The following is a 24,384-nucleotide window of genomic DNA, read 5'->3' on the forward strand; positions in this document are numbered from 1 at the left end:
TTTACAATAGTGCGATAACTACAGATAGAAAACTCCAGAGAGATTTAGCTAATTGCAGAAGTACAAAGACATGGCTGGGTTTAGAGCTGAAGATGAGGGTCTCATCTTTTCCCTGGAGAGATTTATTCCTCATCAGTCTCTCAGGAAACTTTCCCCCAAAAGAGGGGGGGGGGAGACAAGGAGAGGAAAAATAGTCTCTCCGGCTTCTACAAGCAGAGAAAATACATTTTTCTTTAATCTTAGATTTTGCATATATAGGACATTTGTATGTATAGGACATGTGACCTAGCCTTCATTGTAAAGCCCTACTGGTAAGAATCAAATATGGGGAACCACAGAGTTATTTGCTCTTTAAGTAAATAATGATCATCTGTCCCTGATCGAGAACACTTTGCCTCTGCATTCAGAACAAGGTTGACAACATGAGTATTTAAAAGGCAACACATGATTGGGGCACATGGTGACTCAGTCAGTTAAGTGTCAGACTTTGGCTCAGGTTATGGTCTCACAGTTCATGGGTTCAATCCCCGTGTCAGGCTCTGTGATGACAGCTCAGAGCCGAGAGCCTGCTTCAGATTCTGTGTCTCCCTCTCTCTCTGCCCTCCCCTGCTCATGCTCTGTCTCTCTCTCTCTCTCAAAAATAAATAAACATGAAAAAAAAAGCCACACATGCTCAGTCCAAACTTCCAGTATAAATGGTCTTCTACTTCCACAATACTCAACCATGTAATCAACCGTGTAAGTCTTGGCTGGCTGCTGTCCCTGTGCCTGTCCCTGTCCCTGTCTCTCCTCCCCATTCTATTCCTATAGCCTGGGTGGCTCAGTTGGTTGAGCATCTGACTTTGGCTTAGGTCATGATCTTGTGGTTCCTGAGTTCAACCCCACATCAGGCTCTGTGCTGACATCTTGGAGCCTGGAGCCTGCTTCAGATTCTGTGTCTCCCTCACTCTCTGACCCTTCCCCTCTTGAGCTCTGTCTCTGTCTTTCTCTCTCTTTGTCTCTCAAAAATAAATAAACATTTAAAAAATTAAGAAATCAGACAGATTTATTAACTTTATACTCATCATTTATTATTTATATGATGCTGAGCATATTATTTAACTTTTTTATTAATGTAAGATTCACATCACATAAAATTCTCCATCTCAACCATTTACAGTGTGTCATTTAGTGACTTTTAGTGCATTTACAATGTTGTGCAAGCATCACCACCATCTAATTCCAGAACATTTTTATCACCCTGAACAGAAACCACGTTCTCACTAAGAAGTTACTCTTTATTTCACCTTCCCTCAGTCACCTCGCCACTACTAACTGACTTTCTGTCTCTATGGATTTGGCTATTCTGGACTTTTGACATAAATGGAATCATATGATACAGAAGTAGTCTTCTGTGTCCAGCTACTTTCACTTTGCATAGTGTTTTCAAGGTTCGTCTGTGTTATATTATGTATCACAACTTCATTCCTTTTTATGACTGACAAAGGCCCCATTGTTCAGATTGAATGTATTTGTTTTATCCATTCATCAGTTGACATGCATTTGATATGAGTTGTTTCCATTTTGGGGGCTAATGTAAATAATGTCACTATAACATTTATTTACAAGTTTTGGGTTGAACATCTGTTTTCAATTCTTTTTGGTTTATACCGAAGAGTAGGAATGGGTCATTTGATAATTCTACATTTATCTTTTTGAGGAACTGCCAATCTCTATTCTACAGAGGCTGCACCATTTTACATTCTCACTAGCAATGCATTAGGGTTCCAATTTCTCCGCATCCTCACCAACATATGTTATTTCTCATTTTTAAGAAATTACAGTCATCCTGGTAGGTGTGAAATAGAACAATAAGAAGGGATTGAAAAATTATTTCCTTTCACTCCCTTTTCTACCCAAGTTCAAGCTCAGCTTCAGATTCCAGAGGAAATAGTATGTGTGAAAGTCCAGAAGGAAGGAGAATAGAGTTTGAAAAAGCATAAGACACACAGGGTGATTATAGCATGAGGCGGATGTAAGGAGGAAAGAGGAGAGGAAAGGGGAGAGGAAAGGGGAGAGGAAAGGGGAGAGGAAAGGGGAGAGGTGGTCAGCGAACACCATGCAAAAACTGGTTAGCACCAACAATGCTGTAAAGGCTTTGAAGATATATTAGGGCATCTGAGTTTTCTTCCAAGAAAAATGGGCAACCTGAATGATTTTTTTTTTTTTTGAGAGAGAGAGAGAAAGCATGCGTATGCACACTAGAGCATGGGTGGAGGAGAGCGTGAGGGGAGAAAGAGAGAAGGAGAGAGAAAGAATCCCAAGCAGACTCTGTGCTGACATGGGCCTTGATCTGTGAGATCATGACCCGAGCCAAAACCAAGAGTTGGTTGCTTAACCCAATGAGTTACCCAGGTGTCCCGTGAATCATTTTTAAGTAGAGGATTGACATAATCTAATTGGGGTTTAGTGAGAACATTCTAGTTTCTGAGTAAAAAATGGATGGGAAAGAGAATAATTTGTAGTTAGCAAATTCCAAATGGGGCTGTTGAAAAGATTCAGGACACACACAGAGAAAGAGGTAATCATATTTTAATGTGAAACATGTGAGTGAATTTAAAGGATATTCAGAAGACATAATCAATAAGTGAATTTTGGTTCATGTTTATTGTGAAGTTTCAGTTGAATAATGAGGAGGAGCTACCAAATACAGAGTTGGCTATGTGGGATAGAGAAAGAATTGGGAGTAGAGCTTTAGATGTGGGAATTTTCATCATGCAGATGGTTATTGAATTTATGAGCTTACTGAGTGGTAAACAACCTATGAATAAAGTACTATTTTTTCTTTTCTTTCCTTTTCAAAACGTATTTAAAGAGGACATTGAAACAGGATAAAAGGACCAAAGGAAGTGTAAACCTATTTGCATTTATGTTTTTGATCGTAGAAAATTAGGATACTTCCATCTGATGTCTGCCATTTTCTAGGGACCTGAAAAATCCTTACCTTTCTTACTGTAATTCTACCAATGATTTTCTCCAACAGAATTAAGGTCTTGAAATTCATGGGAATTGAATCCATATTGGAGGGCTTCCTGCTACTGATTTACACAAGAAATTCTATTAAATCAATACGATTACTTGACTTTTCATAATTTTTCCTCTCCGTGTTCTCAGCCAGGGGTCACTTCATCCCTTTAGGAAAGAGTAGGAGGATGACCTTGTCCCTGATCTGCTTGGTTTTTACACCATAAATGATGGGATTGAGTGCAGGAGGGACTGCCACGTAGAGGTTGGCAAATATGATGTGAAAGGTGCGAGAGATATTGTGTCCAAAGCGATGAGTGAGGACAGAGAATATGGCTGGTGTGTAGAATATGAGAATGACACAGACATGGGAACCGCAGGTGCTGAGGGCTTTCTGGCGGGCATCTCTGGATGGAAGATGGAAAACAGCATGAAGGATGAGAGCATAGGAAATACCAATGAGGACCAGGTCTGAGATAATAGTCATCACAGGCACAGCAAAACCATACCAGATATTGATGGAGATGTCAGCACAGGCAAGCCGGGCAACCCCTATATGTTCACAGTATGTGTGAGGGATGATACGTGACTTGCAGAAGGGCAAACGCTTCACCAGGAAAACAACAGGCAAAATGACACCAAAGCTCCGACCCACAATGCCCACCATGATCTTGACAATTGTCCTTGGTGTCAAAACACTTGTGTATCTCAAAGGGCAGCAAATGGCCATGTAACGGTCAAATGCCATGCCCAACAAAATGGCGGAGTCCAGAAAAAAGCTGAAGTGAAGAAAGAACAACTGGGTAAGGCAACCAGGAAAAGTGATTTTCTGAGCTTTCAACCAGAATATGCCAAGTGTTTTGGGGACACACGTGGTGCATAATACAAGGTCTGCAGAGGCCAACATGGAGAGAAAGAAGAACATGGGTTCGTGGAGGCTGTGGTCCACAGTGATGAGGTAAAGAAGGATGCCATTACCAGCAAGGGCCACCAGATAGATAGTGAAGAAAGGAATCCCAATCCAGATGTGGAATTGCTCCAGCCCTGGGATCCCCACCAAAATGAAAGAGCCTGGATTGAAACTTGTCAGATTCAATGTGGCCATCGTGGTAACTGTAATTCCTTGAAGACAAAATGTAATTTTTTTTTTCCCTAGAACTGAGTGGCCATAAATTCCCTTTAAGTCTTTTCCAGAACTAAGACCCTTTCATTCCCAACACATAACAAACACTAAGGCAAACACAACCTACTTCTTGTCACAATCTCTGTAGCATTTACCAAAGGCTGCCAAGAGACATCAACTAAACCAATAATTCCCTATCTATAGACATTACCATAACGGTATTGTTACTATATTGGGACTATGTCCCACCAGATCCATGACCTGGGATCATTACTGGCCCCTTGTTGTCAACTAAAGTTCCAAGTTCAGTCTGAAATTTCTCAAAGCTGTAAGTATTGAGTATCCTACCTGGCATAAGTCTCAGTAACATCTTACTGAGGTATCCATTCAAAGAAATAACAGGGGTCAGGTGCGAATTAGCAAATCTGCATTCCTTATTGCCAGTGCATCATCAGGACTCTGGCAAACCAGCTTACTACTGCCTATTTGCCCCGCTTCTTCAATATCTGGAGGAAATTTTTCACCTAAATATTCTTCTGTCAATTCAACAATTCTCCACAACTCATTATTTTTTCACCTGCCAACTTCCTGACCAGCTATCTTATTCTTTCATCACATCATTCTCCCACCACTGGAGCACGGTGATCTGAGGGTTGACTGGGGCTCTTCTTCCTCTTTCAGTCCCTGTGTCTCATCTGCCAGCTCTTCTGATCCTCTTTAAAATCCCTGTTTGATCTGCCTACTCCACTTCTTCTCCACTTCCTCACCTAATCGCTTCGAATCATTAATCATTAATCGCTTATTGGAGCCAGGCAATAAGACATCCATCCCATTCTTTCAGTATCTTGCAAGCCTTTTTCTTTACCTCATGCTGCCAGATTTCTCTCTTAAAATATGAAATTCTTAAGACACTCACAAACTTATTTAAAAATTTGTAACTGGCATTACACCTACAGAATATATTTTATCTCCTGCTTGGGAGGCAATAGTTTCCTTTCATATTTTAGTTCTACCTATGTGAATGTGTCTCTCATTCTTCCCTACAAGGCATCCATATAGGCTTCCTTAGATTTCTCCATCATTCCTACATCTCATTGCTTGGATTGCTGCCTTTTCTATCAGTGCAATATTGTCTTCTCTCAACATGTGTAAATTCTATTCCTTGCTCCTGATCCTTACAAGCACTAATGTCTCCAGGAAACCTTCTCCAGTAATCCTAAACCATGCATGCATGCATGTAAACCTGCTTACAAAATCACAGCTCTTAATCATTTTACCAAAAAAAAAAAATCAGAAGGCTGTATTGAATTTTACATGATTTTTCTGGATTCTCTTTCCTAGATATATGAGCATCCTCTGTTAATGATTGGGAATCCCTCTCGAAGACAAATTTTCTGTTCTCATGTTTCTCTTCCAGAGTAAAAGAAGGCAAGATTTCACATAAAATAACCATACAATCTAAGGAATAAAACTGTTATTCCATTGTTTACTTATTTTTTCACTGTGTCCTCTTTGGGCCAGAAAGTATTGAATATATATATCTGTGTACACACACACACACACAAATATCCTTGGCTTATTTTTGCTTCCACCATCTTCAAAGACAATAAAAGCGGATTGAGTGTTTTTTCAAACTCATTCTAACCTCTGTAGTCACATCTCTGTCTCTCTCTACAAACTTTTCTGTCTCCCTCTTCTACTTATAAGACCACTGCAATTACATCAGACTCATTCAGATAATCCAGTATAATATCCCTATTTTAAAGTCAAGTGATTAGCAACCATAAATCTCCTTTGACATATAAATAACTTACGAGCAGGTTCTAGGGGTTAGGGTATGCATATCTTTGCAGGGCCATTCATTAATCTAGCTACCATAACCTTTTTCTGGATCTTCCCCATCTGTCTCCCCAAGACCCCTACCACAATTACCACATTCAGATAATACTCACAGACACCTTATTCTGATGTTAGAAAACCAATAAAGGGCTTGAAGAGGATAAGTTCAAGATGAGAACAGAAAGGTGCAGGAGGTAACACCATTGGGGAGGACATGTAAAAAGAAAGAAGCATACCTAGATGAGAGGTGAGGCATGGGAACAAAGAAATTTAATTCCACCCAGGAAAGACAGACACACCTGCACAGCATAACTTTTTATTTCTCATTGTTTTTCTCAGGGGATGGAAAGACTTCAAAGTGAGGGCTCTGAAATATAGGGGGACTCCAGGGACTCCAGTCAACAGTGAATACTATTAGGATTAGTGTGTAAATGTTTACATTAATATTTTCCTGATCTAGAAATGACATCATATATAAGCATGCTTTGATTCAGAGTTTTAGATAGAGAGGAGAAACCAGGAAGTGCTAGAATTCCTGTGTAGACTAGTCATTCACAGATACTCAAAAAATAATTTTTGAAAGAAAAAACAAATTAAAATAGCTAGGCTCCTGGTTCTGACTGGGGAGAATGGTGTGATAATAACCCTTTAAATTCTGGATCCCAAATGTTTATGTGAATGTTTGGAGAAAAGACAGTAGACTGGTTAGGGATGTGGGTAAGTTCTGATCATATGGTTGTAGATATAAACATCACCTTTTAGCCCATTGGATAGGGCTTTCCGGTTTCTAGTTGTAACTGCATCGAGGTACTTCTTAGACTGAAGAAATTCTGACTTCTGAGCAAGAGGAGTTAAACTTTTGCATAAACCACTTCCTCAGGTCATTGCAGACTATTCAATGTTTACCATAGGGCTGGAGATGTATCATTAATGTTCAGAGGCTTATGGCAGAAACCTTAAAGTTCTTCTTGAAACAGCTTTCTCTCACTTCCCTTGTTTTCTTTCATTTTATTGATTCTATTAAATGCATCGCTAAAAAGAACTACTTCTAGTCTTAGTGTCTTACACCTTTTACATTTGAATTGTCTTGTGTAACAGTATAATAAACATATAGGGAAGAGCAAGCTTTGCATACTACAGAAAGAGCTGAAGTTACATTGTAATTTTGTGGTGCTAAGCTCTCCATTTCACTGAATCAGATAAAAATAACAAGTTCAGAATACCTTCAGGGAAAATAGACCAGCTATTAAAGGTTGTAAAGCTGGGTGTATCAACTGTGGCACAGAAAAATGGGTAAAGTAACTTCCTGCTTCCCTAAAGATATACTCTTTTGTCTCTGCTGTGTCCCCGAGTTCTTGCAGATCTCTCAGCAACTTACATGAAATTGACTTTCTCTCATCTCAACCAGTCAGAGTGGAAATTCTGTAGCAAAAAATTAAATTGAGCACACAGGGACACCAACCTGGTTCATTCCAACAATATAGAAAAAGAAATTTAACATTTTAAATTAAAAACACATGGTATACATAAAAACTCCATTTAAAAAAAATCAAAGTAAAATAGTAACACATTGAAACATTTTAACACTAAACTGCTGTATCCAAGAAGAGCCTAAGGGAGACATGACAAGTCAATATAATGAGGCTTCCTGGACAGGACTCTGGGTCAGAAAAAAGGACATCAATTAAATCTAGAGAAATCTACTATGGCTGTTTGTACTAAATTCTCCTTTGTCTCTGACTTAGGATTCCTGTGTCTTCCACCAGCCACCATGAAATGAATAACTTGTTAGTTTGCAAGTAGAAGAAAATTTCATACTCCTCACAGTTCTTGACACAGACAATTTGGGAATATAAAATAAATATACTCTGAGTGGAAAAACAGGTAAACAAAATATCCCTAAGAAACAGTGACTCACAGACATAAAAACTATCTTTACTATTGTCAGTCCTCTTTATTAAGCCATCAATATTATAATTCTTTGGAACAAACAAATATAATTATAAAATGACTTGTTGAAAATGGAGCAGATATATACCATTCTAGAATGCTATATCACGATAAGTAGTGTTAAGTTACAGCTCTTACTTTTTTTTTTAATTTTTAAAAATGTTTATTTATTTATTTTGAGAGAAAGAGAGAAAGAGCAGGGGAGGGGCAGAGAGAGAGAGGGAGAGAGAGAATCCCAAGCAGGCTCCACACAGTTGGCACAAGCCTGATGCGGGACTCAAACTCATGAACACTGAGATCATGACCTGAGCCAAAACCAAGAGTCTGATGCTCAACTGAATGAGCCACCCAGGTGCCCCTTGAGTTACAACTCTTTCTGACAAACATGAGTTACTTCCTGAACTTACAAAACATGTAGTAAGTGCTCAAAAGATGTTTAACTATTATTATTGGCTCTTGTATAGAATAAAGAATATATATGTATGTATATACAGGATACATATACACATATATGTACATATACATATATGTACATACACATGCATGTATGTACATATACATATATGTATATACAGGCTTTTGCCACTTTTATTCAACAGTGTACTGGAAGTCTTAGCCAAGGAAATTAGGCAAAAATAAAAAATAAAAGGCATCTAGATTGGTAGAGAATAAGTAAAACTATCTCAATTTATAGAGGACCTGACCTTGATATAGAAATCCCTAAGGAATCCACTAAAAATAATTATTAGAACTAGCAAATGAGGGGCGCCTGGGTGGCGCAGTCGGTTAAGCGTCCGACTTCAGCCAGGTCACGATCCCGCGGTCCGTGAGTTCGAGCCCCGCGTCGGGCTCTGGGCTGATGGCTCAGAGCCTGGAGCCTGTTTCTGATTCTGTGTCTCCCTCTCTCTCTGACCCTCCCCCGTTCATGCTCTGTCTCTCTCTGTCCCAAAAATAAATAAACGTTGAAAAAAAAAATTTTAAAAAAAGAACTAGCAAATGAGTTTATCAAGGTTGCAGGTCAATATACATTATTTAAGATCAATATACAAAAATTGTTTATATTTCTATTCATTTGTAATGAACAATCTAATAACAAATTAGAAAAATGATTCAATTTATAAGAACATCATAAAGAATAAAATACTTAGGAAGAAGTTTAAGAAGTATAAATTTTATACTCTGAGAGATAGAAAATATTGTTGAAAAAAATTAAAGGAGATTGGACGGAGGGAAGATGGCGGCGTAGGAGGACGCTGGGCTCACCGCGCGTCCTGATGATCAATTAGATTCCGCCTACACCTGCCTAAATAACCCAGAAAACCGCCAGAGGATTAGCAGAACGGAGTCGCCGGAGCCAAGCGCAGACGAGAGGCCCACGGAAGAGGGTAGGAAGGGCGGCGAGGCGGTGCGCGCTCCACGGACTGGCGGGAGGGAGCCGGGGCGGAGGGGCGGCTCGCCGGCCAAGCAGAGCCCTGGAGTCTGGCCTGCAAAAGCGGAGGGGCCTGACGGACTGTGTTCCGACAGCAAGCGCGACTTAGCGTCTGGGAGGTCATAAGTTAACAGCTCTGCTCAGAAAGCGGGAAGGCTGGAGGACAAAGGGAGGGAGAGCTGCTGAGCCCCCGGACGACAGAGCTCAGTTTGGTGGGGAACAAAGGCGCTCACCAGCGCCATCTCCCCCGCCCATCCCTCAGCCAAAATCCCAAAGAGAACCAGTTCCTGCCAGGGAACTTGCTCGCTCCGCGCAAACACCCAACTCTGTGCTTCTGCGGAGCCAAACCTCCGGCAGCAGATCTGACTCCCTCCTGCTGCCACAGGGCCCCTCCTGAAGTGGATCACCTAAGGAGAAGCGAGCTAAGCCTGCCCCTTCTGCCCCCGTGCACCTTGCCTACCCACCCCAGCTAATACGCCAGATCCCCAGCATCACAAGCCTGGCAGTGTGCAAGTAGCCCAGACGGGCCACGCCACCCCACAGTGAATCCCGCCCCTAGGAGAGGGGAAGAGAAGGCACACACCAGTTTGACTGTGGCCCCAGCGGTGGGCTGGGGGCAGACATCAGGTCGGACTGCGACTCCGCCCACCAACTCCAGTTATACACCACAGCACAGGGGAAGTGCCCTGCAGGTCCTCACCACGCCAGGGACTATCCAAAATGACCAAGCGGAAGAATTCCCCTCAGAAGAATCTCCAGGAAATAACAACAGCTAATGAGCTGATCAAAAAGGATTTAAATAATATAACAGAAAGTGAATTTAGAATAATAGTCATAAAATTAATCGCCGGGCTTGAAAACAGTATACAGGACAGCAGAGAATCCCTTGCTACAGAGATCAAGGGACTAAGGAACAGTCACGAGGAGCTGAAAAATGCTTTAAATGAAATGCAAAACAAAATGGAAACCACCACGGCTTGGATTGAAGAGGCAGAGGAGAGAATAGGTGAACTAGAAGATAAAGTTATGGAAAAAGAGGAAGCTGAGAAAAAGAGAGATAAAAAAATCCAGGAGTATGAGGGGAAAATTAGAGAACAAAGTGATACACTAAAAAGAAATAATATACGCATAATTGGTATCCCAGAGGAGGGAGAGAGAGGGAAAGGTGCTGAAGAGGTACTTGAAGAAATAATAGCTGAGAACTTCCCTGAACTGGGGAAGGAAAAAGGCATTGAAATCCAAGAGGCACAGAGAACTCCCTTCAGACATAACTTGAATCGATCTTCTGCACGACATATCATAGTGAAACTGGCAAAATACAAGGATAAAGAGAAAATTCTGAAAGCAGCAAGGGGTAAACGTGCCCTCACATATAAAGGGAGACCTATAAGACTCGTGACTGATCTCTCTTTTGAAACTTGGCAGGCCAGAAAGAATTGGCACGAGATTTTCAGTGTGCTAGACAAAAAAATATGCAGCCGAGAATCCTTTATCCAGCAAGTCTGTCATTTAGAATAGAAGGAGAGATAAAGGTCTTCCCAAACAAACAAAAACTGAAGGAATTTGTCACCACTAAACCAGCCCTACAAGAGATCCTAAGGGGGACCCTGTGAGACAAAGTACCGGAGACATCACTACAAGCATAAAACATACAGACATCACAATGACTCTAAACCCGTATCTTTCTATAATAACACTGAATGTAAATGGATTAAATGCGCCAACCAAAAGACACAGGGTATCAGAATGGATAAAAAAACAAGACCCATCTATTTGCTGTCTACAAGAGACTCATTTTAGACCTGAGGACACCTTTAGATTGAGAGTGAGGGGATGGAGAACTATTTATCATGCTACTGGAAGCCAAAGAAAGCTGGAGTAGCCATACTTATATCAGACAAACTAGACTTTAAATTAAAGGCTGTAACAAGAGATGAAGAAGGACATTATATAATAGTTACAGGGTCTATCCATCAGGAAGAGCTAACAATTATAAATGCCTATGCACTGAATACCGGAGCCCCCAAATATATAAAACAATTACTCATAAACATAAGCAACCTTATTGATAAGAATGTGGTAATTGCAGGGGACTTTAACACCCCACTTACAGAAATGGATAGATCATCTAGACACACGGTCAGTAAAGAAACAAGGGCCCTGAATGAGACATTGGATCAGATGGACTTGACAGATATATTTAGAACTCTGCATCCCAAAGCAACAGAATATACTTTCTTCTCGAGTGCACATGGAACATTCTCCAAGATAGATCATATACTGGGTCACAAAACAGCCCTCCATAAGTTTACCAGAATTGAAATTATACCATGCATACTTTCAGACCACAATGCTATGAAGCTTGAAATCAACCACAGAAAAAAGTCTAGAAAACCTCCAAAAGCATGGAGGTTAAAGAACACCCTACTAACGAATGAGTGGGTCAACCAGGCAATTAGAGAAGAAATTAAAAAATATATGGAAACAAACGAAAATGAAAATACAACAATCCAAACGCTTTGGGACGCGGCGAAGGCAGTCCTGAGAGGAAAATACATTGCAGTCAGGCCTATCTCAAGAAACAAGAAAAATCCCAAATACAAAATCTAACAGCACACCTAAAGGAAATAGAAGCAGAACAGCAAAGACACCCCAAACCCAGCAGAAGAAGAGAAATAATAAAGATCAGAGCAGAAATAAACAATATAGAGTCTAAAAAAACTGTAGAGCAGATCAACGAAACCAAGAGTTGGTTTTTTGAAAAAATAAACAAAATTGACAAACCTCTAGCCAGGCTTCTCAAAAAGAAAAGGGAGATGACCCAAATAGATAAAATCATGAATGAAAATGGAATTATTACAACCAATCCCTCAGATATACAAACAATTATCAGGGAATACTATGAAAAATTATATGCCAACAAATTGGACAACCTGGAAGAAATGGACAAATTCCTGAACACCCACACTCTTCCAAAACTCAACCAGGAGGAAATAGAAAGCTTGAACAGACCCATAACCAGCGAAGAAATTGAATCGGTTATTAAAAATCTCCCAACAAATAAGAGTCCAGGACCAGATGGCTTCCCAGGGGAGTTCTACCAGACGTTTAAAGCAGAGATAATACCTATCCTTCTCAAGCTATTCCAAGAAATAGAAAGGGAAGGAAAACTTCCAGACTCATTCTATGAAGCCAGTATTACTTTGATTCCTAAACCAGACAAAGACCCAGTAAAAAAAGAGAACTACCGGCCAATATCCCTGATGAATATGGATGCAAAAATTCTCAATAAGATACTAGCAAATCGAATTCAACGGCATATAAAAAGAATTATCCACCATGATCAAGTGGGATTCATTCCTGGGATGCAGGGCTGGTTCAACATTCGCAAATCAATCAACGTGATACATCACATTAACAAAAAAAAAGAGAAGAACCATATGATCCTGTCAATGGATGCAGAAAAGGCCTTCGACAAAATCCAGCACCCTTTCTTAATAAAAACCCTTGAGAAAGTCGGGATAGAAGGAACATACTTAAAGATCATAAAAGCCATTTATGAAAAGCCCACAGCTAACATCATCCTCAACGGGGAAAAACTGAGAGCTTTTTCCCTGAGATCAGGAACACGACAGGGATGCCCACTCTCACCGCTGTTGTTTAACATAGTGCTGGAAGTTCTAGCATCAGCAATCAGACAACAAAAGGAAATCAAAGGCATCAAAATTGGCAAAGATGAAATCAAGCTTTCGCTTTTTGCAGATGACATGATATTATACATGGAAAATCCGATAGACTCCACCAAAAGTCTGCTAGAATTGATACATGAATTCAGCAAAGTTGCAGGATACAAAATCAATGTACAGAAATCAGTTGCATTCTTATACACTAACAATGAAGCAACAGAAAGACAAATAAAGAAACTGATCCCATTCACAATTGCACCAAGAAGCATAAAATACCTAGGAATAAATCTAACCAAAGATGTAAAGGATCTGTATGCTGAAAACTATAGAAAGCTTACGAAGGAAATTGAAGAAGATTTAAAGAAATGGAAAGACATTCCCTGCTCATGGATTGGAAAAATAAATATTGTCAAAATGTCAATACTACCCAAAGCTATCTACACATTCAATGCAATCCCAATCAAAATTGCACCAGCATTCTTCTCGAAACTAGAACAAGCAATCCTAAAATTCATATGGAACCACAAAAGGCCCCGAATAGCCAAAGGAATTTTGAAGAAGAAGACCAAAGCAGGAGGCATCACAATCCCAGACTTTAGCCTCTACTACAAAGCTGTCATCATCAAGACAGCATGGTATTGGCACAAAAACAGACACATAGACCAATGGAATAGAATAGAAACCCCAGAACTAGACCCACAAACATATGGTCAACTCATCTTTGACAAAGCAGGAAAGAACATCCAATGGAAAAAAGACAGCCTCTTTAACAAATGGTGCTGGGAGAACTGGACAGCAACATGCAGAAGGTTGAAATTAGACCACTTTCTCACACCATTCACAAAAATAAACTCAAAATGGATAAAGGACCTGAATGTGAGACAGGAAACCATCAAAACCTTAGAGGAGAAAGCAGGAAAAGACCTCTCTGACCTCAGCCGTAGCAATCTCTTACTCGACACATCCCCAAAGGCAAGGGAATTAAAAGCAAAAGTGAATTACTGGGACCTTATGAAGATAAAAAGCTTCTGCACAGCAAAGGAAACAACCAACAAAACTAAAAGGCAACCAACGGAATGGGAAAAGATATTTGCAAATGACATATCGGACAAAGGGCTAGTATCCAGAATCTATAAAGAGCTCACCAAACTCCACACCCGAAAAACAAATAACCCAGTGAAGAAATGGGCAGAAAACATGAATAGACACTTCTCTAAAGAAGACATCCGGATGGCCAACAGGCACATGAAAAGATGTTCAGCGTCGCTCCTTATCAGGGAAATACAAATCAAAACCACACTCAGGTATCACCTCACGCCAGTCAGAGTGGCCAAAATGAACAAATCAGGAGACTATAGATGCTGGCGAGGATGTGGAGAAACGGGAACCCTCTTGCACTGTTGGTGGGAATGCAAATTGGTGCAGCCGCTCTGGAAAGCAGTGTGGAGGTTCCTCAGAAAATTAAAAAATAGACCTACCCTATGACCCAGCAATAGCACTGCTAGGAATTTATCCAAGGGATACAGGAGTACTGATGCATAGGGGCACTTGTACCCCAATGTTCATAGCAGCACTCTCAACAATAGCCAAATTATGGAAAGAGCCTAAATGTCCATCAACTGATGAATGGATAAAGAAATTGTGGTTTATATACACAATGGAATACTACGTGGCAATGAGAAAAAATGAAATATGGCCTTTTGTAGCAACGTGGATGGAACTGGAGAGTGTGATGCTAAGTGAAATAAGCCATACAGAGAAAGACAGATACCATATGGTTTCACTCTTATGTGGATCCTGAGAAACCTAACAGGAACCCATGGGGGAGGGGGAGGAAAAAAAAAAAAAAAAAAGAAGAGGTTAGAGTGGGAGAGAGCCAAAGCATAAGAGACTGTTAAAAACTGAGAACAAACTGAGGGTTGATGGGGGGTGGGAGGGAGGAGAGGGTGGGTGATGGGTTTGAGGAGGGCACCTTTTGGGATGAGCACTGGGTGTTTTATGGAAACCAATTTGACAATAAATTTCATATATTATAAAAAAAAAAATTAAAGGAGATCTAAATAAATGGGAAAATTTCCCATGTTCAGGGATGGAAAACTTAACATTGTGAAGATGACAATACTTCCTAAACTGATCTGCAGATTCAACTCAATCCCTACCAGAATCACAGCAGAATTCTTCACAGAAATTAGCAAACTAGGGGCACCTGGGTGGTTCATCAATTGGGCATCGGACTTCAGCTCAGGTCACAATCTCACAGATTGTGCATTTAAGCCCCGCATCGGGCTCCTTGCTGGTGGTGCATAGCCTGCTTGGGATTCTCTCTCCCTCTCTTTCTGCCCCTCCCCAGCTTGCACTTTCTCTCTCTCTCTCAAAATAAATAAACAAACAAAAAAAGAAAATTAACAAACTGATTCTAAAATCCATATGGAGTCACAAGGAATGCAGAAGAGTCAAATCAACTCTAAAAGAGTAAAATAGGACTTGTACTTCCTGACTTTAAATTTTTTTAATGTTTTATTTATTTTTGAGACAGAGAGAGACAGAGCATGAGCAAGGGAGAAGCAGAGAGAGAGAGGGAGACACAGAATGAGAAGCAGGCTCCAGGCTCTGAGCTGTCAGCACAGAGCCCCACGCTGGGCTTGAACTCTCAAACCGTGAGATCATGACCTGAGCCGAAGTCTGATGCTTAACCGACTGAGCCACCCAGGTGCCCCTCATACTTCCTGACTTTAAAACTTATTATAAAGCCACAATGATCAAGAACATGTGGTGCTAGCACAAGAATAGGCAATTCAATCAATGGAAACTTCTAAAGTTCTTTCACATTCATTGTCTCAGTTGGCACTTTAAAAAGTCATAAACACACATGGACACACACATGTGTGCACACCACATCCATTTCAGTCCCAGCTGCAATCTGACACTTTGTGAAGCCTCCCCTAACTTTACCAGGCAGAATTATTCTTCTGGCCTCTGGATTCCATAGCACTTTGTACCACTACTTTATGGTAATTACTAGTACCCGCTCATGGTAAGAGGACATGATTCCCTTACCTATTTACCTGAAATGCTTACCAAAAAAGGGATCAATCTTGTCAAATTGTTGAATGAGCAAGACTAGGGACAATGATTCCTGTATATCCTTTCCTTCCTGATGCCATATGAGTGCAATAGATTTTTAGGGGCAGTGAAAAGAGAGTGAAGGTTAAAAAGACACAGAGATTTGAAGACAGACACTAGGCAGATAATGAAGGAAAGAAGCCCAAGAGGAAAATGCCTTAGGGAAGACAAAATGATGAGAGGAAGAGAGAAGAGAGAGGTGGGTTGAAGGCATGGAGGAGAATGAGTATTGAAGCAGGAAATGCAAAAACAAGTTCAAAGGAAACTCTCATGCTAAGAGCCTCTGAGTTGGTGCTGACCACCACTGCCCGCTCCCTAAGATGCTGTCTATCAATAGATTTCTTCTCTCTGGCTCTTTGCCAGAGCATATCCTTGCCTGCCTTAGATCCTTGTGTTGAACAGAAGCATATTGGCCCAGATGGCAGGGAAGGGATTTGAAACTAAGGGAGGAAAGGGGACACCAAGGGAGGAGAATCCCCATTCCCAAAGGAGAAGAGGAAATAAACACCATACGGAGCAAGGCCCCAGATTCAACTCTATATATGGAGGAAGTTGAGCTGTGTATGAAATGTTGACTTGAGAAATGTGATTCTGAGAAGGAGGCCTCAGGGAGGTAAGTGTGGGTCACACATTTTCAGGATGGAGAGGAGGTGACTAATATGGAGGAATGGATGGGAAATGGGTACGAGATAAGTAGCCAGCTTTGTAGCAACGTTCAAGGAGAAGTGATGGGTGAAGAGGAAGAATGGGCTAGGTCACTTTGTTCTCCTGTGGAGTGAGATGGGGGAAGAGCAGTTTGAAGGGTCACTTTACAGGTGACGATGCAAGACTAATGAGCAAATCGTCCTTGGCTTGTAAGGAGGATGCAAGAATCATAAATGACACACAGCTCTATCCTCAGACATTGAGAAACAACGGGGGAAGTGTTATTTTATTGCAGTTGTAGGGGGAGGGGGAGCCTTTATAAAGGATAACATTCCGGGGCTCCTAGGTGGCTCAGTTGCTTGGGCATCAGATTTCAGCCCAGGTCATGATCTCGTGGTTCATGAGTTCAAGCCCTGCATCGGGCTCTGTGCTGACAGCTCACACAGCACAGACTCTGTGTCTCCCCCTCTCTCTGCCCCTCCCCTGCTCATTCTGTTTCTCCCTCTCTCTCAAAAATAAATAAACATTAAAAAAATTAAAAAAAAAAAAGGATAACATTCCTGAATGGAGCAGTCAGGTAAAGGATTCAAAAACAAGTGGGAGTACAAATTCATTGGAATAGAAGGAACACGTTTTTTGGTGATTTTCCCAAAGCACAGAGAAGCAAGAATGAGAGGACAAGAGAACCGGGCATACAAACAGCGGAGGGTCTGAAAACAGGAGCTGCTGGAGAGAAAACTTAAAGTGGGGCTTTTGGGGATGCTACCCAGTTTGGGGGTGCAGGAACATCAAGGGTGCCTGAACTGGAGTGAAAACACAAGTCCCATGGATTAGCGATAGGGAGGTGCTGTCAACAAAGGCTGCCTTGGAGGCTGACTATCTAGGAGGAGAACTGGAGCTGGAGAAGCAAAGTTTGCATAGGGGGCCAATGTGACCCATGGTGGTGGGAGCAGGTGGCGGAGGATGCACGTGGTGAGTCATGTGGGAAGCATGAGTGCAAAAGGCACAGGACAAGAAGAGGGTGTGAGAACAGAGGATCTGTGATTACAAACCCATGATTTTTATGGCATGAGTGTGTGTCCCTGACAGTGTGAACTTATACAACTGTGTGGGTAGAAACCTACCTATTCTCTCATTTTTGTTAGCATTCACTACGTGTCAACTCTATCCCAGACACCAGTGGATAAGACGCAGCCCCGACCCTGAAGGAGCTTCACAATATATCAGGGCTGAAAATACTTCAATGTGATAAGTGGAGAGAGGGGTAATTGCAGGGGAACATAGGTGCACAGAGGAAGCACATAGCCCAGCCTTGAGGGATGAAGAAAGTCTTCCTGAATGAGAAATATCAACTGGGTGAATAAAAGTGAGGAAGGAGGTAGAGGAAGCAAAATGTAAACTCAGAGGCATGCATTTGATCCAGTATTAGAAGAGCAAGTGGGCAAGTTATTGGTGAGAATCACTCAGGCAGAAGGAAATTAGTATCTGTAATCAAGTAAGTACCATGCTCAAAATTATCTGTAGGAAACATAACTTATGCATGGAGTCTGGCTTAGAGACTGGAAGGACTGCAGACTAGTTGGGGCGAGGACGTGGGTAAGTGGGTCTGAAGCCTGGAAAACAATATGGATGGCAGATATAGATTTGGGAAGTACTAGCATAGGTGGGCTAAATGAAGCTAAGGCAGTGGACCAGATTAACCAGGGGAAATGGGCAATAAGGAGAGGTTAGAGACACCTGATAGCAAATACCTGATAGCAAATCCTGCTGGGACAGAATCACCCTTAATATGGACTGGAAAGGAAGATCAGGAGACTGGAAAAGTACCAGGGGAGGGTAGAGACGTCAAAGCCCAAAGAGATGTGTATGGAAGGACTGACTTTGAATATTTATTTTTGAGAGACAGAGAGAGACAGAGCATGAGTATGGGAGGGACAGAGAGAAAGGGAAACACAGAATCCGAAGCAGGCTCCAGATTCTGAGCTGTCAGCACGGAGCCCAACTTGGGGCTTGAACTCATGAACTGCTGCGTCTTATTCACTGGTGTCTGGGATAGAGTTGATATGTAGTGAATGCTAACAAAAATGAGAGAATAGGAAGGTTTCCACTCACACTCACACCTGAGCCAAAGTCAAACGCTTAACCAATTGAGCCACCCAAGCACCCCTGGAAGGACTGACTTTGGAAAAAAGGAAGAAAGACGCAACAGTAAGTAGTGGGACAGATTAGTAGAATAAGATATTTTTATGACAGCTGTTGTTATTTTTTGTTTGTTTTCAAGGTTATAAAGATTTGAATGTTTATAAATGCAAAAGATCTAAGAAGGAAGATCCAAGAATTTAGGAGAAACTGAAGATATAGAAGAGAGGGGATAAATTGGCAGAACAAAGTCCCTGAGGAGGTAGGAAAGAGGGGATTCAGAGGATAGATGGGGAAATTATTCTTTTAGACATACATACACACACGCATATGCACATATGTATATATGCACATGTACAAGTATACAGGGGTGTGTATTTATCCATCTGGTTTTAAAAATAATTTAAGACCACACACACAAAAAGTAACTATGGGAGGTGATGGATAGTAAGTTAATTAACTTGATTGTGGCAATAATTTGACAATGCACACTTTGAATATATACAATTTTTACTTGCCTATTATTTTTTTTTTCAACGTTTATTTATTTTTGGGGGACAGAGAGAGACAGAGCATGAACGGGGGAGGGGCAGAGAGAGAGGGAGACACAGAATCGGAAACAGGCTCCAGGCTCTGAGCCATCAGCCCAGAGCCTGACTCGGGGCTCGAACTCACGGACCACGAGATCGTGACCTGGCTGAAGTTGGACGCTTAACCGACTGCGCCACCCAGGCGCCCCTACTTGCCTATTATTGAAATAAGTTAAAATTTAAAAAGCAAACTATAGATTTATTTTGAGAAAGCTGATGTCTTAACAATCACTTGGGTCCTCTGACTTGTATACATGGTGTACATCTCCATCTTTTTATGTTGTAAAAAATCTCAGCAGTAGTTTGCAGCTCTCAGTGTAGGGGCTTTGCAAACTTCAGTTACATTTATTTTTAAGTATGTGGTTTGTTAACATACATTTTGTATGCTTTTATGTTTATATTGTAATGGAACTTTTAAAATTTAATTTTCCAGTTGTTTGCTGCCAGCATAGAAAGTCACAATTGATTTATATTATCTCTAAATAAATCAGTAAAATAACTTGAAGGGGCTTTTTTATACCTAAGTGAAGTAAAACGTATTCCAGCTCTAACAAAGGAATCGTTGAAGCACAGGAAAAACAGTCACACCGCTGTCTCTAAAACTGGAGGAAATGAGAGGAGAATGGGTGCAGAGATAAGTCTGTAAGAGTGGAATAATGATATGAGGAGTTGGCTCCCGACAAAGTTGAGGTCTGGGTTATACAGGACGAAAGTTCAGTTGATAGAAGAATAAGAATTTGGGCAGTGGTAAAAGTTGTACGTTCGTTGTGAGAACGTTGGAGAGGGCTGAGGGGTCAAGTGGCTTAATTCATAGTACCCACTGTATGGTCCTGTCATTTTCTCCACATCCTGACCATGTGAGCTGAGGATCACACTGGTTAGATGTAGCAGAAGTCTAGGCATTTCGAGGAAGAATGCTGCAAAACCAGTCGGAACTGAGAAGCTATTGATCCCGGAAGATGGGATGGGCATCTGGACCAGACACGGAGGAAAGGGAAAAAGTCTTGTATCAGTGGCTCGGAAACTTTAGCATGAGTCAGAGTCACCTAGTGGCCTCGCTAAAAAGTAGATTGCTGCCTCGAAGCCCAGGTTCTGACTCATGAGATTTGTGGTAGGGTTCAAGAATCTGCAAGTTCCCTGATGATGCTGGTGATGCTGATCAGAGGACCTCACCTTCTGAAGCATCACACCACACCTTCCTTCTTGTTCCTGGTGACTGCATCACACTTCAGAGCCAGATGGGTGATTAAGGAGGCACCACACAGTTTAATAAGGCTTCCAAAGACAAAATCTCATGTGATATGCCAATAGGACAACAATCATGCTCATTTAAAAGATCAGAAAATTGTTTCTTAGAAACCACAGTGAAGTGTCCGAAATTACACAGTGTAATTGACAGAGCAGATCTCTGACCCAAGATTCTTTTTGTTTTTTTGCACATAATGTCTAGTGTTCTTTCTAAATGCCACAGCTGCCTTCACTGCCTCCATACTTGTCAGAGCATCAGTGATGGGGGAAAGAGATAGTGTCTGCAGCCCACAGCCCCCAATCCTACTCTTCCACATGGTCTGCTAAGAAGAGGTAACTGTTGCTCGGTGTCGGACTGTGGCCCTTCTGTGCAGAGCCTGAGCTTTTGCAGAGTTCATTTCAGTTCCCATACCTGGAGAGATTATAGAGATTGTTTTGGTGTTCTAGCTATTCCTGTTCTTTTCAGAACCTGTGACACTGTACTGAGTCTGGCAAGGTTTTCGAGCCCCACAAAGCTCTTAGAACTATGTCGAAAACCTCTGAATAAGAACACAGAGCCTTTCTGTGGGCAGGGTCTATAACCGTGCACATCGTGCAGAGCCCGTGTGTAATTGTCTACAGAGAATATGCCTGTGCCGACCCCATAGTGGTTGTAGGACCTGCGTGTACAGACCTTGTGGTTGTTTGCAAGAGTTTGCAACTGTTCACTCTGCTAGTGTGTACAAAGTCTGAAGTTATGTTTCCCCTCTGGCACAGGCGAGGGCTCTGAAGAAAATCATGGCCCTTTCATCTGCCAGGAGCACGGCTGCCGTGAACGACTCTGACACTCGCACGACAGGCTGCCTCCTTACTGGCATCCCTGGGCTGGAGCACCTGCACATCTGGCTCTCCATCCCCTTCTGCACCATGTATGTAGCCGCCCTGGCAGGCAACGGCATTTTAATTTGTATCATCCTCTCGCAGCCAAGCCTGCACGAGCCCATGTACATATTCCTGTCCATGCTGGCCAGTGCAGATATCTTGCTCTCCACTTCCACGATGCCCAAAACACTGGCCAACTTCTGGCTAGGTTCCAGCCACATTTCCTTTGATGGCTGCCTCACCCAAATGTTCTTCATCCACTTCCTCTTTGTGGCCGACTCTGCAGTCCTGCTGGCCATGGCCTTTGACCGCTTTGTGGCCATCTGCTCCCCTCTGCGATATACCACAGTCCTCACGAGCACCGTCATTGGGAAGATCGTCGCTGCCACCCTGACCCGCAGCCTCATCATCATGTTTCCATCCATCTTTCTTCTCAAGCGCCTGCGCTATTGCCGGATCAACATCATTGCACACACTTTTTGTGAGCACATGGGCATCGCCCGTCTGTCTTGTTCTGATATCTCCATCAATGTCTGGTACGGGTTGGCAGCTGCCCTACTCTCCACAGGCCTGGACATCATCCTTATCGCTGTTTCCTACATTCACATCCTCCGAGCTGTCTTCCGCCTCCCTTCTCGAAATGCCCGGTCCAAGGCCCTGAGCACATGTGGCTCCCACGTCTGTGTCATCCTACTCTTCTACGTCCCTGCCCTTTTCTCTGTCTTTGCCTACAGGTTCGGTGGGAGACGCATCCCACGCTATGTCCATATCCTCCTGGCCAACCTCTATGTGGTCATCCCGCCTATGCTCAATCCCATTATTTATGGAGCAAGGACCAAGCAGATTTGGGAAGGGGCTAAACAGATGTTTTCACATCTTGCCAAGGAATCTAAATAAGTGTTCTCAACTTGACCTTAACTTAATCCCTTTCTGTATCTATTAATTGATCCTATGTTCACCCTAACCTCGTCTCTATGTCTTCCAGTTATCGCCATGCTATTATCATCTATGTCCCAATTAATTCACATACATGCTCTACTCAAACCCACCTTTGATTTCTTTTCTTAGAAATCTACAGTAACAGCCACCCCACCTTTGTCTACCTATTATTCAATATCTTCTGGTCCTCCACCATCTCAGGAAAAATTGGTTAGGGTAAGGGTGATAAGTTATTTGGAGTTTCCCATCCAAACAGGACTTTTCTCAGTATCCACTTGCATTTTCTCCTTAATGGGTGTATGAGAGATATGTATTATATATTCTATAATATATATTTTATAATACATACAATATGTATAAATATATATTATATATATATAGTATAAAAGTGCTTGGTATAAAATAAATGCTTGACAAATGATAGCTTTATTTGTATTCTTGCTTTAATTATTATTAATTAATAGCTCATTCAACTCAATTAATAGCTCATTATCTCATAATTAATAAAAAGTTGTCCCGAGACCCAAGCAGATTGCATAATCATACATGAATTATATTTCTACATAGAGGAATAGGAAAGGGAAAACAAGATTTAAAAAAAAATCTAATTTTTATAATAACTGAATTCAACCAAATATAATGTTTAAATATCAAAATTAAATGCCTTTAGAAATTGTTGTAGATGTTGCTTTAATTACAGCTGCTCCAGGGGCACCTGGGTGGCTCAGTCAGTTAAACACACAGCTCTTGATTTTGGCTCAGGTCGTGATCTCAGGATTGTGGGATTGAGTCCTGCACAAGGCTCCACATGGAGACTGCTTGAATTCTCTCTCCTCCCATCCTCTCCCCCACTTGTGTGCATGCTCCCACACTCTCTCTCTCTCTCTCTAAAATAAAAACAAAAATAAACAAGTACACCTACTACAAAACACATATACTTAATCACTGTTTTGCAGATACACTAAATTCATCTCCTCCTCAGATCCTGGTACCTGTTAATCTGTTGCCTGAAACATCCTCTTCCTATATCCTTTTTATTTTTTGAAAGAGAGAGAGAGAGACAGAGAGACAGAGAGACAGAGACAGAGAGAGAGAGAGCACCTGTGCATGCACAAGTAGGGGAAGGGCATAGGGAGAGGGAGGGAGAGAATCTTCAGCAGGCTCCATGCTCAATGCAGAGCCCATGGGGCTTGATCCCGTGACCATGAGATCATGACCTAAGGCCAAAACCTGCAGTCAAAGGCTTAACCAACAGAGCACTCTGATGATCCACTCTCTTCTTAATCTTGACATTACTCTCCTTTCCTTCAGTTTTCTGTTTATATGTCTCTTCCACAGAGACATCACTATGATCTTCGAATAAAAAATGTCTTCCCCCCCTTTTTTTTTCATGGCAAAAAAACAAAACCAAAACCAAAAAAATCACCATAAGGAAAGTCAAAAGCCAATGTCAAACTGGGAAGAAGTATTTTCAAATTATATTACAGATGAATGGTTAATTTTTCCTAATACACAGGAGCCCATAAAGTGTAGGGGGAAAAAATGATCAAGAGTCTGACGAAAGATGACAAAGTCAGTTGGAATATGCTTAACTATTAATAAGTGAAATGAAATTGAGGCTATAGCATACATAGTTACCATTCCTCACCTATCAGGTTGGCAATAATGAAAAGGATCAACATCATATTGGCAAACAATTAAGAAAACAAGCTCTTTCATACATTACTCATGAATATAAAATACAACAGAATTTTTGTGGAATTTGGAAATACCTCAACCAAATTCTCATGCATTTCTCCTTTGATCCAG

At 41.4% G+C, this 24,384-nt stretch overlaps 2 protein-coding genes across 2 annotated transcripts; one reads left to right on the forward strand and one right to left on the reverse strand.

Annotated features, from left to right (window-relative positions):
* Positions 1 to 3,160: 3,160 nt before the first annotated feature.
* On the reverse strand, positions 3,161 to 4,111 carry LOC123602526 (olfactory receptor 52H1-like). The gene has a single exon (XM_045487011.1). The coding sequence runs from the start codon at positions 4,106 to 4,108 to the stop codon at positions 3,161 to 3,163; it is 948 nt and encodes a 315-aa protein (XP_045342967.1). The 5' UTR covers positions 4,109 to 4,111.
* Positions 4,112 to 21,528: 17,417 nt separating this feature from the next.
* On the forward strand, positions 21,529 to 22,533 carry LOC123602527 (olfactory receptor 52B6). The gene has a single exon (XM_045487013.1). The coding sequence runs from the start codon at positions 21,553 to 21,555 to the stop codon at positions 22,531 to 22,533; it is 981 nt and encodes a 326-aa protein (XP_045342969.1). The 5' UTR covers positions 21,529 to 21,552.
* The last annotated feature ends 1,851 nt before the right edge of the window (positions 22,534 to 24,384 follow it).

The sequence above is a fragment of the Leopardus geoffroyi genome, chromosome D1 (assembly GCF_018350155.1).
Source record: "Leopardus geoffroyi isolate Oge1 chromosome D1, O.geoffroyi_Oge1_pat1.0, whole genome shotgun sequence".
NCBI classification, from domain to species: Eukaryota; Metazoa; Chordata; class Mammalia; order Carnivora; family Felidae; genus Leopardus; species Leopardus geoffroyi.

Bases quoted from the DNA above. Each gene is read 5' to 3' on its own strand.
- LOC123602526 (XM_045487011.1), bottom strand. From the start codon at position 4,108: ATGGCCACATTGAATCTGACAAGTTTCAATCCAGGCTCTTTCATTTTG.
- LOC123602527 (XM_045487013.1), top strand. From the start codon at position 21,553: ATGGCCCTTTCATCTGCCAGGAGCACGGCTGCCGTGAACGACTCTGAC.